At 36.8% G+C, this 16,496-nt stretch overlaps 1 protein-coding gene across 2 annotated transcripts; it reads right to left on the bottom strand.

Moving 5' to 3' along the window:
* Window positions 1-4,821: 4,821 nt before the first annotated feature.
* si:dkey-29p10.4 (E3 ubiquitin/ISG15 ligase TRIM25) lies at window positions 4,822-16,385 on the bottom strand. 2 transcript variants are annotated; one of them, XM_051869930.1, is made up of 7 exons: window positions 16,087-16,385; window positions 12,566-13,473; window positions 12,106-12,207; window positions 10,848-11,096; window positions 10,116-10,138; window positions 9,566-9,714; window positions 4,822-8,037 (listed from the first exon to the last, which is right to left on the bottom strand). In XM_051869930.1, exons 1-7 carry the CDS (start codon window positions 16,310-16,312, stop codon window positions 7,481-7,483), a joined length of 2,214 nt encoding a protein of 737 aa, XP_051725890.1. In that variant the 5' UTR covers window positions 16,313-16,385; the 3' UTR covers window positions 4,822-7,480. The 2 variants fall into 2 exon arrangements, with proteins under 2 accessions (XP_051725890.1, XP_051725891.1); XM_051869931.1 differs by having other exon boundaries at window positions 12,112-12,207; window positions 16,087-16,384.
* Between the last annotated feature and the right edge of the window lie 111 nt (window positions 16,386-16,496).

Below are 16,496 nucleotides of genomic sequence, written 5' to 3'. Positions count from 1 at the left end.
CTCAGAAGTCTCCAAAGAAATAACACGAATGAGATCAAACCAGATTCTCATGCAAGTGACTTTTTTGGAGTCGCAGAGGATTTATGGGATGGCTGCACAGATAAAGCTCATTTTGTTGCTAAATGCTTAGGGTTTATTTTGCGATAATGGCCGCCTGACTGCACATTATCTTTCTTACTACACGCTACTCAAAAAAATACATGGACAAGAAATGCTGATTTGAGTTCAAATTAATTTATAATTTTACCTGTATTTTGTCTTCATGCTTTCACTAAGAAAAATATAGTCCATTACAATGTAAAATTATTATTATTATTTCCAGATTCATGTATCCTTCTAATCTTTGATCAAAACAACTTCCCCTCACTCTTGTAATCTCTTCTCTGATGCCGGGCAGGACAACCTGTCACTCACATGAGATCAACCAATAGCAAACTACAACCATCCAATCAATTCCAGCCATACATTTTTTCTTCTTTGAGAAGCCGCTTCACTCGGATATACATCACAATACAGAAGAAAGATACGATTGCAACTTTCATTTCATGCTGACTTTAACAGACTTTTAACTGAAGTAAATTACATTATGTCTAATTTGTATCATTATGCACTATATAGTATACATATTTTAAATTAATGTCATTTGTGTGTACATATACTATAAAAAATGCAGGGTTAAAAACAACCCAAGTTGGTTTAAATTTGGACAAACCCAATGTTTGACCAACCTCAATTATTGATTAAAAATTACAGTATGGCTGGTTTAAAATGAACCCAAAATAGGTTGGAAATTAAAAATCAGACACATAATTACTAGAGGCAACAATAATTATCATAAGGTGAACATTTATTAATACACAATTTAACTTATTAAACTTCATTAAACTTATTAATAAAAAATCATTTATTAAACATTGTAAATTTGCAAGCTATTTTGGGTTCATTTTAAGCGAGCAATATAGTAATTTTTAAACAATAGTTGAGTTAAATAAAACTACCCATCAGGTTGGGCAAACATTTAACCCAACCGCTGGGTTAAAACAACCCATTCACTGGGTTTGTCCATATTTAACCCAACTTGGGTTGTTTTTTTAGCATTTTTAGAGTGTAGTATAACTTAACTGATAGTTGGAGATCCGATTTCAAGGGATGAAGTATCAGTTACCAGGATGAACGGTCTGATAGAGGGCGAATTCCAGTTGTAAGTGAACATCTCTATAATCACAAATGGACTTGTTTTTTAATAGACTGCCAGTGAATTGATTTATGGCATCAACACCTGACTACAACAATATACAAAGCAGTGTAAAAAGCTCTGACTCAGAAAACGTTTCGATCTTACTACCATCTCTTGCGGGGATCAAACATGCTTAGGAGATGGAGCTGTATGTAAATTTGTTTCGAGTAGCTGGATATGTCTATTTCGATTACAATACCCAGACTGTCAGTCTTAACTGAGAGATCTGTTCCATCCATCCTAATTGAGGTCTCACTGAGTGACAGCTTAATTAAAGGACTGGCATACTCTGTCAAACCCATTTAATGAAAATGATGAGGATGAGAGAAAGGGAAACAACAGTGTTGTTAGTCTACTTTATGTTAACTGTGAGTGAAATCCCTCAAGCGAATATTTCTGCTTAAATTAATTTGCAGCCAAAGGGAGCTGGTTATGTCACTTTTCGTTTCAAGATGAAATTCTTTGATGGGTGAAGTTGGTGGAATAGTGTAAGTAAAATTTGGATGATGTCAGAGTACTTTGAGAGGTCATGTATTTTGTATGTAAATGTTACTAAATTTGCCACCAAAGCAACCTGGTTATTATCAAAGTTTTTCGTTTTGAGACAAATGTTTTCTTCACTAATGCCATTTTAACCACAGAATGCACAAAGGGGGTAACTGACCCAACAGAGTGTGATTTCTTTTCTTTTTTTGGTCAATGTTTTGGTTTGTGACTGTCAGTTTTTTATTTTACTTACTACGGCAAATTAAAACTGTCACATAAACAATCAAATACTTATTTGAATTAATTACACAGAAAATTAAGTTAAAACAGGATGACTTTTCTTTGAAGAAATACCACTGAATCCAATTCAGGTCATTTTGACCCCCTTTAAAGTCAGCATGAAATGGAAATTCACCCTATCTATGTTCTAAATGCATGTTTATGATCTTATTGTAAATGATTCATCCATGTGTATATTTCCATTTTTAAAAATTGACCTTGTGTCGGTGCCAGTAGCCTCGTGGGCAGCGCGCTGACATACAGTGCAGTTGAGCTTCAGGCGTCCCGAGTTTGAGTCCCGGCTCGTGGACCTTTCCCGATCCCGATCCCGTCCCCTCTCTCTCTCCAACTTAGCTTCCTGTCAACTTACTGTCCTGTCATAATAAAGGCAAAGACACCAAAAATGAACCTACATGTATTTTTCTTTTTTGATAATCAGTTTCACCTGGATGTATGCAACAATATAGAGTAAAAGATCTGTCGCTACTTTCATTACATCACAACAATGCCATGTAGTTTCTTGGGTCATGTGTTCTAGGGTTAAGTATGGAATAGCTCTGATATACAGTATACACTGTGTTCCGAGTGTCAAGTCACATTGAGGACAGTGTCAAAAGTCTTTTCCTCTGAGAGAGGTCTTGGAATATGTACATTAGCCGGCTGGCCACGTCCTCGGTCCCTGGCCATCTGTGCTAATGTCTGAAATGAACAACCTCATGGGAATAACGATAATAAGTGACGAAAATTCCGAAGAATTCAAAGTCAAATCACCAGAAAATAAGACCTGCCTAAATGGCAAACCTCAGACAAAAGCTCCTTGCACTGTGGATTGCCGTTAGGTATATTATATTCAGGGATGTGGAGCAGTCAAAGGTGCTGTTGCCAGAGGAACCGTCTATAGATAGTATATAAGGAGATGTTGTATACACACATGCGAACAACAAAGGGCTTCCTTAGGGCTTAAAGGGCTAAAAGGCACTGATCAGTGAGATTGCTATGCTAGCATGTGCAACCTAACCTATACTGTAAATAAATTTTATTTCAACTTAAAAACTTAAAGGTAGGGTAGGCAATATATTTTCATAAATATTTTTTGTTATTCTGGTTGAAAACTCTCTTCACATCCTGATAGCAATCAATAATAGAAATGGTCTAAATATTTAAAATGAACATATATTTTCTGTGGAAGTATCAGGACCAAAAAATGTTCGTCCAATCATTGCATTCAGTCTCCTACCTGGCTGTCAATGTCACACATCATCAGCACGTTCTGTTAAGGCTCATTCACACCACGAACAATAACTATAAAGATAACGATAAAGATATAGTTCTAAAAATCGTTCTAAATATAAAAGAATAGCAGAGTCCACACCACAGCTTTAACAATAATGATATAGAGAATAATTACTTTCAGAATACATTTTTTTTCCCAGCTGTTGAACAATAAAACACTGACAGCCAATCAGAATCCATTCGAATATAAGGGCATGAGCATTTAAAATGGCAGATGACATTGCGGAGAAGTTAATCGTCTGATAAATTCACTGTTAGATTAGATCGATTACACTAGCTATTCACTCGAAACATAACATGCTGAGGACATCTGCTGGTTAAAGCCGTGTAAATGCAACAAGAACAGCAAAAACATGTTGTACACACTTTGACATCGCAGCGTGTGAGCTAAGATAAACAGACCGTTATCGTTCGTTGGTGTGGATGCAAATATAGTTATCGTTGTAGATATCTTTATAGTTATCGTTCTTGGTGTGAACGGGGCTTAAGGCTATGCAGAGTTGTAGACAGACTTCAGTCACTGAGTGCCACAAACAAGCAGCAGCCACCTTTTACAGTTCCTCCTGAACCAAAACAACGAGCTTATACTGCGTTCACGCCATGTCGTAACTGTAATTATGAGATAGCAACCCGTGACGTTCTACACTGTGCTGTTCACATCCTCAGACTCGAATTTATGCGTTTCTCTGGCAACACTATCAATGCTAAAATTAATCTGCAGCAGTCAGATGGTATAAGTCTGAGCTCTGTAAGTTGTTTACGTTCATTATTATTGTAACGGTTTTGTGCTTTGAGACATAAGGTAATTTAACGCCGTCTCTTGTGGCGCTTTGCAGACTCTGCTCTGGCTGTGTGCATTCATGTATTTTGAAGGAGGCGTGGTTTTGGAGAGAGAACTCCGAAGGGCAAGCTAGCTTGCTATTTCTAGCCTCTCAGAAATTGCCTATCCATGTACACAGGTATTTTTATTTTGATATAAGGTAGTTTTTCCTAAAAAAAAAAGAAAGAAAAAAAAAAAAAAAAAAAATCGCATCCACATGAAAATGCAAAAACATGCTATGAAGCGCTGTCAAGAGCATGCCAAACCAACAGGTGGCGATATAACTCTAACTATAAAACCATGTTGGCCAATCAGAAGCCTGGAAAAAAGGTTATTACCGGTTCCGGTTCCGTTGTCATAAGCCAAAATCTCCGGTTTAAAGGAAAACAGTGCAACCGGAGTTTCTGAAAATCTTCAACTTGGCAGGGGTTTTCAAAAAAGTTCGGTTTCAGTGACAGGATACTGCGCTTACATGCGGACGAACAGCCAAACCGCATAGAAAAAGCTGCAGTTTTGAAATTATCCGTATTCCTGTGGACAGGGCCTTATATTATATAAACTGACTTAAAAAAAAAAAAAAAGTTGAATGTCTTATGACTTAAAAAATGAAGTTGAAACACCAAAGTAATGGAAAAACATATGCTGCCATGACTTACTGATCATATCATTTTTTACAGTGAACAAATTCCCAAAGACAAAGATGCAATTAAGGTAATCCAAGACAGCTTTGCTTGTTTATTACAACCACGTTGAAAGAGAGGTGATCTATAACAGAAAAACAAATTCTGAATATTAGAATATCAAAAATAAGATCTAGCATCGAGTGCGCTCAGCCCTCAGGAACAAATACATGACAGATGAATTTCTTCAGTGAATTAGTTCTGTCTCAGTAGGACTGAGTGTCCCCTTCATGTCTCAGCTGTTTTGAACTGTGTAAATTCACACTGGGGGAGAGTCGATGTGTGAGCGGTCAGAGTACGGTGAGCAGCTGTAAGGCAGCTCCGATTATTCTGCCAGTTACAGCAGAGTGACGGAGCGGCTCTGCACCTGTTTTCACAGGCAGCTGGGAGCAAAATGACCCCTGACCAAATGTCTGTACCGTTGAGATAGAGCCTGGCTTAGGGCACAGGTTTGTTGCCATGGCACTGCACCTAGTTTGCCTGTAGAGATGTTTTACCAAAAATTAGGTGGAACTTCAAAGGAAATCATGCAGAAGTAAAAAGTTGAAGCTCACAAATTATATATATATATATATATGTGTGTGTGTGTGTGTTTTTATACTGTTTTTTTTTTTTTTTTTGTACTTACAGTAATGGAATCTAATGAGAATAACAGGAGACTAACAATTACTGAGAATAAAAAAATAAAAAGGTATATGCCCAGACACATTATGGTAATGAAGATTTGAGGAGATCATCAGTAAAAAGAGTCACAATGCAAAAAATAGATTCTAAAATAGATTTAATTAACTTTAAGCTAAATAAAAACATTCAGTTATATAATATTGGATTACTTCATAAGTAAATCCAATTTATTCTGTTATTTTAAAAGTGAACTAAATGTTCATTATGAAATGTACATCATAAACAAATGAATAATTTATCAGTATGGCAGAAGTCCATTTGAATCTGTCAATACAGGCAGGTATTGACTTTTAAAGAGACTCTTATCACCACATTACTGTAATGTTTTCTTCTCTCATTATTTTTCTCTATTAACTGGACAATTTGTATTGATCTGAAATGAATTGAATTGTAAGAGCAGTTTTTAGAACAGGTGACTCGCTTTGTCTTGACCCTGATGGACTCCTCCTCTTTCCACCAGTGGAACAAATGAAAATAAAAGGTTTATTTACAAAAGATACAAAAACCTTTTGTGACAATACAGGCTTCATCAAGAAATCTGTCTGTGACAGAACACCGAAAAATATATTTGTGCTGTTAAACATCTGTGAAGCAGAAAACATTGAAAATAATCGAATAATTTTTAAGAAACATCAGAATTTAATTCCATAAGCTTTGCTGTACAGTTTCCTAATATGTCTATTCATTAGATATTGAACAATACTGCCACCTAGAGTTGAAATGGAATATCAAGCGCTGAAAGATTAGACTCCCAACAGAAACATTGGCAGAACCTATGGAACAATATAGATATGCTAATAATTATTTCAAAATCATCAGAAAATGGCTGGAGATACTGGCAAAAAAATATGTCAAAAGAAAACCTGGATAATGGATGGAAACATGCTCCATTGATGAAAAACTGAAAACTAGACTGAAAAAAAGAGTCTTCAGAAAGTCTCTCTGAAAATCGAGTTTCATTTGGAATGTTTCACTTTATCTTGGTTGAAATGCTTAACTTTAACAGATTACTGACAAATATTTCCCCTGGCCTTCAGTTTATTTAAGAACATGAAAATACAGTGCACATTTATATTTTACTTAATATAAAAATACAAATTATTTATCTAAAATTCTAAAATTAATCCTAAAAAACATAAAAAGATTGAGAAACGGTTTAAAAAAGTTAAAATGCTGTGCAAGATTGTTTTGAAAATAGACCATTCCAGATGATATATAAATGTATATATATAAAGCATATATTTGGAATGGAAATAGAGTTTAAAAAGGCTCAGATATGTAAATATTCCCATATTAAAAAATCAGTGTATCATCATTAATCATTCAGAAAAAAATAGGCCATTGTTTTCAAGACCTCTTGCACTCTTAGGTTCAGCAGTCATGACTATTGGAATGATGTTTTGCGGAATGTAAAAGTGATTTGTGTTGCTTAAAGGGATAGTTCACCCAAAAATGAAAATTATCCCATTATTTACCCACCCACTAGCCATCCTAGGTGTATATGACTATCTTCTGTCAGACAAACACAATCAGAGTTATATTTAAAATATTCTGGCTCTTCCAAGCTTTATAATGGTAGTGAATGTGGACCAAGATTTTGAAGTCCAAAAAAGTGCATCCATCCATCATAAAAGTAATTCACACAGCTTCAGGAGGTTAATAAAGTCAGTTATTATAGTTTATAAAGTTTTAAATATGGATATTTTTCTCACAAGAACCCATTGCTTCGCTTCAGAAGGCTTTTATTAACCCCCTGGAGCCGTATGGATTACTTTTATGATGAATGGATGCACTTTTTTGGGCTTCAAAATCTTGAGCCCCATTCACTACCATTATAAAGCTTGGAAGAGCCAGGATATCTCCGATTGTGTTCGTCTGAAAGATGATACACCTCATATATACCTAGAATGGCTTGAGGGTGAGTAAATCATGGGATAATTTTCATTTTTGGTGGAACTATCCCTTTAATATAATAAAAAGTGTCATAAAAGCGCAAACAGTCTAGTCTGCCGTGGTCTTTGTAAATATATCACAGACGCTGAGCTGAGTTTTAGAAACAGCCAGCGCCGGATACAAGGGCTCAGTGAACTTCTGCTCAAAACTGTACAGCAAAGAAAGAGCTCCTTCCCTGGCCACGCTATAAAAAGACAAGCGGCCTTCATTAAAATCCAGCAGCACTCCGACCTTACAAAGTTCAGTGGCACACACAGGTGAAGCCACCTTATCATGTAGAGCTTCCACCTTTCCCTTCTCATAAATTAGACACCAAGAATTGGGGTAGAAGCCAATACGGCAGGCGTCCTTTTGCCCCTTTCTGCCAATCTGTCCATCACAGACGCCCACCTTCCAGCGGCCCTCATCCAGAGAGACCTCCACTTCCCAGTAGCAGCAGCCCCCGTCTATGGCATGAGAGCCCAGAACCTGGGGGAAAATGTTGAAGCGCGTCTCCTGCTCGGTGTAGTCCTGCTGTGTCTCGCTGTACTGCACCATCCGGTTTTCTTCCGACAGCAGCAGCTTTGGATGGGCAGTATCAGGATCCAGAGTTGGGCTTATCCCATCTGCAGACAGAAACATCAGGTGTCAGACATAATATTTGTGTCTGCCAATTACGGTCTTTCTGTAGCCCCACTTAATAGTTTCATTTTACCAGGCAGAATATTACACTATTATGACAAAATGCTGTCATAATAGTGTAATAATGAAATACGTAAGAGGGCAGTTGTAACATTTTTTACATTTTCCTTCCTAACTCACCGACCACCAGGGTTGCCAGGTTTTCACAACAAAACCTGCCCAATTGCTATTCCAAACCTGCCCAAAACGAGCCCAATCTCATTTCGGGGGGGGTCCCCGGTAAAATCATGCATTCCAGGGGCTAAATATCATGTTATTTGGGGTCGCTTCAACCCGAGGACATGAAAAACAACCCGCGGCAACAGTGTTAAAGTAGCCCAATTTAGCGAGAAAACCGTAGACTTGGCAACACTGGTTGCCAGGTTTGCATAACAAAACCAGCCCAATTGCTATTCCAAACCCGGCCAAAACTTGCCCAATCACGTTCGGGGGGTCAACTGACGGCAACATTGTAAAAGTAGCCCAATTCCATGGGAAATCCGTGGAACTCGTTTCATAATTGATGAACTTTACAGTTATTGAACTGACTTAAGCTGAATAATGATACTATTGTCTTTTTAAGAGCTGCTTTACAGCAGAATTTGAATTTGTCTCATATTTGATGAAGTTTGCATCACTGATTCTGTTATTTTCCTGTTTATTACTGTGAAGCTGCTTTGAAACAATCTCTGTTGTATAAAACACTATATAAATAAAGGTGACGTGACTTGACCTCACAGGCATGATAAAATATTGACAGCAGCTACCAGCGTAAACATCTTCATGTTAATGTTTAACCAATAACCTAGAGATAACCTAGACAGCAGTATTATTGGATATGAGACAGCAGTATTGTTGGACACCCAAAATATATTTTTTTTATTTAAAAATATCTTAAAAGCCCTATTCGGATGGTAATTGTTTCACATAGGGATGTGTGGTATTTTCAACATTTACAGGGGCTAATCGTTGATTTTACTGTCATCCAAATTCGAAATGTAGAAGTTTTTTGACAAACACCAAGGTTGTGTGGTGATTTAACTGCCATCCAAATCCACATCTCAGATCAATTAAAAAAATTCACTATTTATATCCTTTTTGACCATCATTTTTAGATAAAATGCAAGACAGAAAACCATTTCGATTATAGCATGTTTATTTTCCTATTTTTAAACAGGAGTTAAATAATCAGATAATAAATAGGATATTATTTTCCTATTATTAAATGAAATATGATTTTATTCTTATTATACCGGGTTCGTAATATCACAGAACTCGCTCCTCCACTATGAATAAATCGCCATCTGAATGCATGAGTTTACAGACGTCCACATGAGAAAAAATTAGCATCCGAATAGGGCTAAAGTAAAACTATCACACTTTTTCAGGGAGAGAGAGAACTTTAATGGCCATATGTGCATTATATATGCCCTACCAGTATATCTAGTATAATTAAGAGTGTAAATGACTCACACAGCAGTCTGAAAGGGTCTCGGTGAGGCAGCGTTATGAGCACAGTCTCCAGTCTCCTTTCGGTCCAGTCATGAAGACAGTCCAGTCGGTCTTGGTTTATCTCCTGAGGAGGCTGGAGGTTTTGCACAGGGTCAGGCAGTGCAGTCAGTCTGGATGAAGACAGGATGGTAAGTAAAAATAATCAAACACACTTAAAGGGTTAGTTCACCCAAAAATGAAAATTCTGTCATCATTTATTTACAAATCTCTATAAATTTCTTTGTTCTGCTGAACACAAAGATATTTTGAAGAATGTTTGTAACCAAACATTTATGTGACTTCAATAGTATTTTATTTTTTTCATACTACGGAAGTCAATGGTGTCCCACAACTGTTTGGTTACCCATATTCTTCATATATGTCTTCCTTTGTGTTCAACAGAAGAAAGAAACTCATACAGGTTTGGAACAACTTGAGGGTGAGTAAATGATGACAGAATTTTCATTTTTGTGTGAACTATCCCTTTAATTAGTATATCCAAATCACCAAATAATTGAACCATTTTACTCACTGTCCTGCTATTTTGCCGTATTCCTGAAATAAACAGAAACAGCTGCATTACATATACAACATACTAAAACAAAAGTACCAAAATATGTATAATAAACACAACTACAAATCTCTCATTAGCTATGTTTCCATCCAAAGTCGCAAATTTAACTTGGAATATCACAAAAAACATTTGCGAAAAGCAGCATTTCCATCTCATGTGTTCAAGAGAACAAAAATGTCACTTCCTGGGAAACTGGCGCAAAATATCTGTAATAAAAATGGAAGCTGCTGCAATCGGAGAACCCATTGTGTCTCTTTTGTCCTACATCATAAATGACTGGTGTCTCAGAGCGAGCAGACGAAACGCAATCATGTGAGACTCTTCTGGGAAGGAATTAAACCAAATCATTCTGATGACAGACTTTGGCTCAGGAGTTTCAGAATAACTAAACAATATTTGAGATGCTGTGAGATGAAACTGATCCACCGGTAAGTCCAGTTATTCAATCACATCCTCTGTTGAGGCAAAGTCATGTGAGTGTTGTGTTGTGCATCAAGGGATTTATTCAGTATGCGCATGTATGTCTTCTTATCGGATAAAAAAAAAAGAAATGCCTCAGTTGAGCACATACTTTTATGCGCATTTTTAGTATTTATGCGCATCTTGCCATTTCTATCCAGCGATATCCCACAATGCGCATAAAAATAGATGGATGGAAGCATTGCTAATGATCACTGCTGCTTGTTGTACCATGATGAAGGCCTGGTCCTGGTACTGTGACGCCCCTTCAGCATTGGTCATTCCCTGCAAGGTGTTTAATACGGTCTGGCTAGATATCAAGGCGCCCTGTAATGCGTCCAGCTGCTTTTCAATGCTTCCCAGCACTCTGTGCTCTTCCTGGGCTACACAGCGTAAAGCCTGCCCCTCCTCTTGCTCCAGAGCCTCCCGCATGACCTGATACTGCTGCAAAACAGCCGCCCGTGCGTCCTCCAGTCCTGTCTACAAAAAACAATGAGGTAAACGAGAGTTACGGCACAAAGAGTTACCATTTTATCTAATGCTATTGTATGCTGATTATTTGTTTGTTCATTCCTATGTTCTGTTGTTTTAAAATGCGATATATAAATAAACTTTGCTTTTAACACTAATATTGACTTGACTTACAGTGCTGTGAAAAAGTATTTGCCCCCATCCTGATTTTTTTTTTTTTTTGCATATTTGTTGCACTTAAATGATTCAGATCATCAAACAAATGTTAATATTACACAAAGACAACCCGAGTAAATACAAAATGCAGTTTTTAAATGATGATTTTATTTATTAAGGGAAAAAAGCTGTCCAAACCTGCCTAGCCCTCTGTGAAAAAGTAATTGCCCCCCAAACCTAATAACTGGTTGTGCCACCCTTGGCGGCAACAATCATTTAAGTGTGACAAAAATACAAAAAACGGGGCAAAAAAAGGGGCAAATACTTTTTCACAGCACTGTATATACAAGATTATTGTTGATCGAGTGTTATTTTAGATTTTTTTTATATACTAATATAATACTTTTAGCTTTTATTTTTAATATATTTTCAGTTTTCATTTTAGTTTAAGTTTTAGCAATTTTGTTATGTGCTTTTGTCATTTTTATTCATTTATATTTAGCGATTTCTAATTACATTTAAATTTTTATATAAATATTTTTAGTTTTAGGCATTTTAGTACTTCAAAACTTAAGCTTATTTTATTTTAGTTAGTTGCCAATGCAACATTTCTAATTTTCATCTAATATTGATATTTTATTTTATTTTATTTCAGCTTTTTGTTAACTAATGAAAACGATTGTTAGTTCATTTTTAGTTAAAAACAACACTGGATCAAAAAAGGCTTAAAAACATGAACAAGTCAACAAAACATTTTAATATAAACTTTTTTTAACTATATTATATATATATATATATATATATATATATATATATATATATATGTATATATATAAAATTGTAAACAAAATGACACACTTACACTTACCTGGACACCACGTTTTTTCTCACTGAGCTCAGAGAGTTTTTCCTGAATGGACTTTTCTGTTTTTTGTATTTTTTGCATCTCGTCCTTTAGTGAGCCCTGAGACATGAATGTAGATAAATCAATGAGCAAGAAAGCAAAGATTTCTATTTCAAATAAATGCTGTTCTTTTGAACTTTATCTTCATGCAAGAATCCTGAAAAAATATCACTGTTTCAAACAAAAATATTAAGTTTGTTTTCAACATTGATAATAATCAGAAATGTTTCTTGAGCAGCAAATCAGCATATTAGAATGATTTCTGTAGGATCATGTGACACTGAAGAGTGGACTAATGATGCTGAAAATTAAACTATAAATAACATTGAACGATAGTGTACTACTGTAGATAATATGCTGTAGATAATATTAAATAACTAATTAAAACAATTAGAAAGGAGAAAAACTAATCCCTCACTCTGAGCTCCTGTTCGGCCTCGCGGATGCTGATGCACTCGTGCCCCTTGTGCGACCCAACCAGGGAACACACGGTACAAACACACACTGCACATGATCGACAGTAGATCCGGTTCATCTCCTGGTGCTCTTGGCATCTCCAGAGAGACACATCCTCCACAGCGTTCACAAGCGGGTGGTTCTGGAACACCGGCTTCTCCAGGTGCGCCCGCAGGTGCTCGGAGCACATGGAGGCCCCGCAAACCAGACAGGTCTTTACCGCCACCTTCTGTTCTGAACTGGGACAGTAATGGCAGGGCACAGAGCTGCTCCTGGAAAGTCTCTCTGATGATACGGAGGAGATCCCGAGGGACTCTTCACTGTTAGAAGCACTGACTTTTTCCCGTCTTCCAAGCGATTGAGAGGTGGCGTTGACTGCTGGTAAGTCACTGGCTTTGGAAGAGGTGGCTGGTGGCTCTTTTGAGGGAGCTTTCTCTTCCTGAGGTGTTCTGCTTGTCCTGGGTGAGCCCGTGTCACCGGAGGAATCTACAGTATGCTGGTCTTGCTGAGAGGAACTTGTGTTCCTCTCAGGAGATGATTCTGCATGAGGAGATTCGATCTCCTCTGATTCTGGAGGTGTGTGTTGTTCACTGCGTTGTGTTGATGTGTCACTCGTAGAGGTCGTCCCCCAAACCACTGATGGAGACTGGCTTTCAGATGGGTGTTCATCTGCTGTGGCCCTTCTTTTCTGTGGTACTGATGTTTCTTCATCAGACTCATTGATGTTGATTACATCAGAGCCACGGACGGTGTCATTAAATGGTGCTGTGCCCAGTCTCCATCCACCGCCATCGAACGCCGAACTGAACTTCCTCTTCCCATGCCATTTCTTCGAGTGTCGGCCATGATGCTTCTTTCTAAAGGACCAATCTAGATGAAAACACAGAACTGCATTAATGTATGTACTGTAAGTGTTTTTCTTCAGCTTCTGCATTTTTAGTTGGTTTTTGTTTGTTTTTTTCCAGGGGTTGATTTTATTAAAACTAGCAGATTTTAACGTTTTATTTTTGATAAATGAAAGTCAGATGAAAACTGTCTTGGAAGCTTTTTTTTTTTACCATGCTTTCATTATTTTATTTATTTATTTAATTTTTCAAATGTATTTTATTGTCCTAGACCCAGACTTTTCGTCTTCTTAATCTATGAAAATCAATTATATATTTTTTTTGACAGCTTTAATTTGATTTCACCCAAATAATTTTTAAATTATTCCTCTCAGTTGTTGCATCATTTTCATCACAACCAACAATTTTTCCCCAAATAAAGTTGTTGTTTTTTAACTTGTTTACCAAGGAGACAACATGTATCAGTGAAGAGCTTGAGATGAATTATTTGAAATGTCTAAGGTAAATTTCACTAACGAACTAATTATTTTTATTGTGCATCATTTCAAATCCATTTGCAATTGTAAAATTATGCGCAAAGTGTAAAAGAAATATTATTCAGTAGTGTGTATTATAATATTTTAAAAACAAAAATTCTAGCTTTGAATGTGCTATTTTACCCTGAAATACTGTATATATTAAAGCGTTAGTTCACCCAAAAATGAAATTTCTGTCATTAATTACTCACCCTCATGTCGTTCCACACCCATAAGACCTTTGTTCATCTTCAGAACACAAATTAAGATATTTTTGATGAAATCCGAGAGGTTTTTTTTTTTTGCCCTCATAGAAAGCAACGTAATTACAGTCATTCATGGTCCAGGAAAGAGGTAAAGACATCGTTAAAATAATAAACGTGACTGCAGTGGTTCAACCTTAATGTTATGAAGCGACGAGAATACTTTTTGTGCGCAAAAACAAAAATAATGACTTTATTCAACAATATCTTCTCTTCTGTGTCATTCTCCTACGCTGTTTAAATTCAGCGCTTCCAGGTTCTACGTACGTTCAGAACGCCAGCTCAGTATTGGCTGACGCTGGTCACGTGAGCAGCACGACGCATGCGTGTGATGCTGACGCAGGAGCCGGCCAATAGGAAATATGTCGAACGTCACATATCCAAACGGGAAATCTGGTCTCACTGCATTAGCTATGTGTTAACAGCAGTATGAATTGACGGCATATCTACGGACTTTTAAGGTAATCAGCGAATCTACCTAGTTCATATTGTTATAGGTGTTTTATTCTATTAAATATCTAAACGTTAGTGTGAAGAAGAAAAATGAAAAAAGCTTTTAGATATCAACCTGCATATGCGAGGGACATCAGTTATGCTCATCTTTGCTCGCTCCTTTAAAGTTATTTTGAATAAAATGGCTAATTTTTTCATGAAGCACATACAAAAGACAGTGGTTCTATCTTAATATTATAAAGCGACGAGAATATTTTTTGTGCGCCAAAAAAACAAAATTATGACTTTTTAACAATATCTAGTGATGGCCGATTTCAAAACACTGCTTCATGAAGCTTTAGAGCTTTACGAATCGAATCAGTGAATCAGAGTGCCAAAGTCACGTGATTTCAGCAGTTTGGCGGTTTGACACACGATCCGAATCACTGATTCGACTCAAAAGATTCATAACGCTCTGAAGCAGTGTCTTGAAATCGGCCATCACTAGATATTGTTAAAAAGCCATTTTTTTGTTTTTTTTTGGCGCACAAAAAATATTCTCGTCGCTTTATAAAATTAAGATAGAACCACTGTACTCACATGAACTGATTTAAATATGTTTTTAGTACCTTTATGGATCTTTTGAGAGGAAGTACCTTTTGCTGTCTATGCAGGCCTCGCTGAGCCATCGGATTTAATCAAAAATATCTTAATTTGTGTTCAGAAGATGAACGAAGGTCTTATGGGTGTAGAACGACATGAGGGTGAGTAATTAATGACATTATTTTCATTTTTGGGTGAACTAACCCTTTAAGGTTAAAACACTGTAGTCACGTGGACTACTTTAACAATGCCTTTACTACTTTTCTGGACCTTGAATGACGGTAATTACGTTGCTTTCTATGGGGGATAAAAAAAAAAACTCTCGGATTTCATCAAAAATATCTTAATTTGTGTTCTGAAGATGAACAAAGGTCTTACGGATTTGGAACATGAGGGTGAGTAATTAATGACAGAAATGTATTTTTTTTGGGTGAACTAACCCTTTAAAAATGTAATTTATATAATAGCATGCTTTTAAATATAATACATCATTTGATGTTGAAATGGAGGAAATAATCATGACTGAAAATGACAAAAATATCCTAATTCTCCCGTGATGTATAGTATGTATATAAACTGTTGAACATTGTTAGTAGACAAGAGAGACTGTGACAAGTCTTTATTTTCTATAACTCTATAAGAAGAACCCATAAATGCGTCCTCATATTCACTATTAAAATGCTTGAAACCTGATAGGAGACACAGGAGTAATTATGGCCTGCATCATGTTTAATTTACACATGTGCACTAAAAATATAACTTAGGCTAGACGTCATCGAGGTCAACAAAGACAAAGTTTATTTTGCTCTCTGTTAATGGACGTACGTGTGTTTGGTCTGGCTGTAGATGTTGACGCTCCGTCCGTGTAGTCTGGCAGCTGCTGGTACTCGTACCTACACTCGGGACAGTAATAAGGTCCTGTGTTAGATCCGCTCCATAACTCACTGATACAAGCCTTACAGAAGCTGTGGCCGCATCCCAGCGTCACCTGATCCCGACAATCCTCATGACACAGAGGACATTTCAGAGGTTTGCCGTTAGAAGCTCCCATCTTTAGAGGTTTATTTACAGAAGAACGTCTCACTATCGAAGAAACGAAACTGACCTAACACGGAGTGGGCGGAGCCTCACCTTTTGAATCGCGCAAACATTGCTCTTAAAGCGACAGTGCACATGTTTACTGTGCACGACGCCATCTATCTATCTATCTGTACATTGTCTTCACATTGGTATAA

The sequence above is a fragment of the Ctenopharyngodon idella genome, chromosome 18 (genome assembly GCF_019924925.1).
Source record: "Ctenopharyngodon idella isolate HZGC_01 chromosome 18, HZGC01, whole genome shotgun sequence".
In the NCBI taxonomy this organism is placed as follows: domain Eukaryota; kingdom Metazoa; phylum Chordata; class Actinopteri; order Cypriniformes; family Xenocyprididae; genus Ctenopharyngodon; species Ctenopharyngodon idella.
The sequence above is the reverse complement of the archived record's forward strand: the minus strand, read 5'-3'. Positions and strand labels throughout refer to the sequence as shown.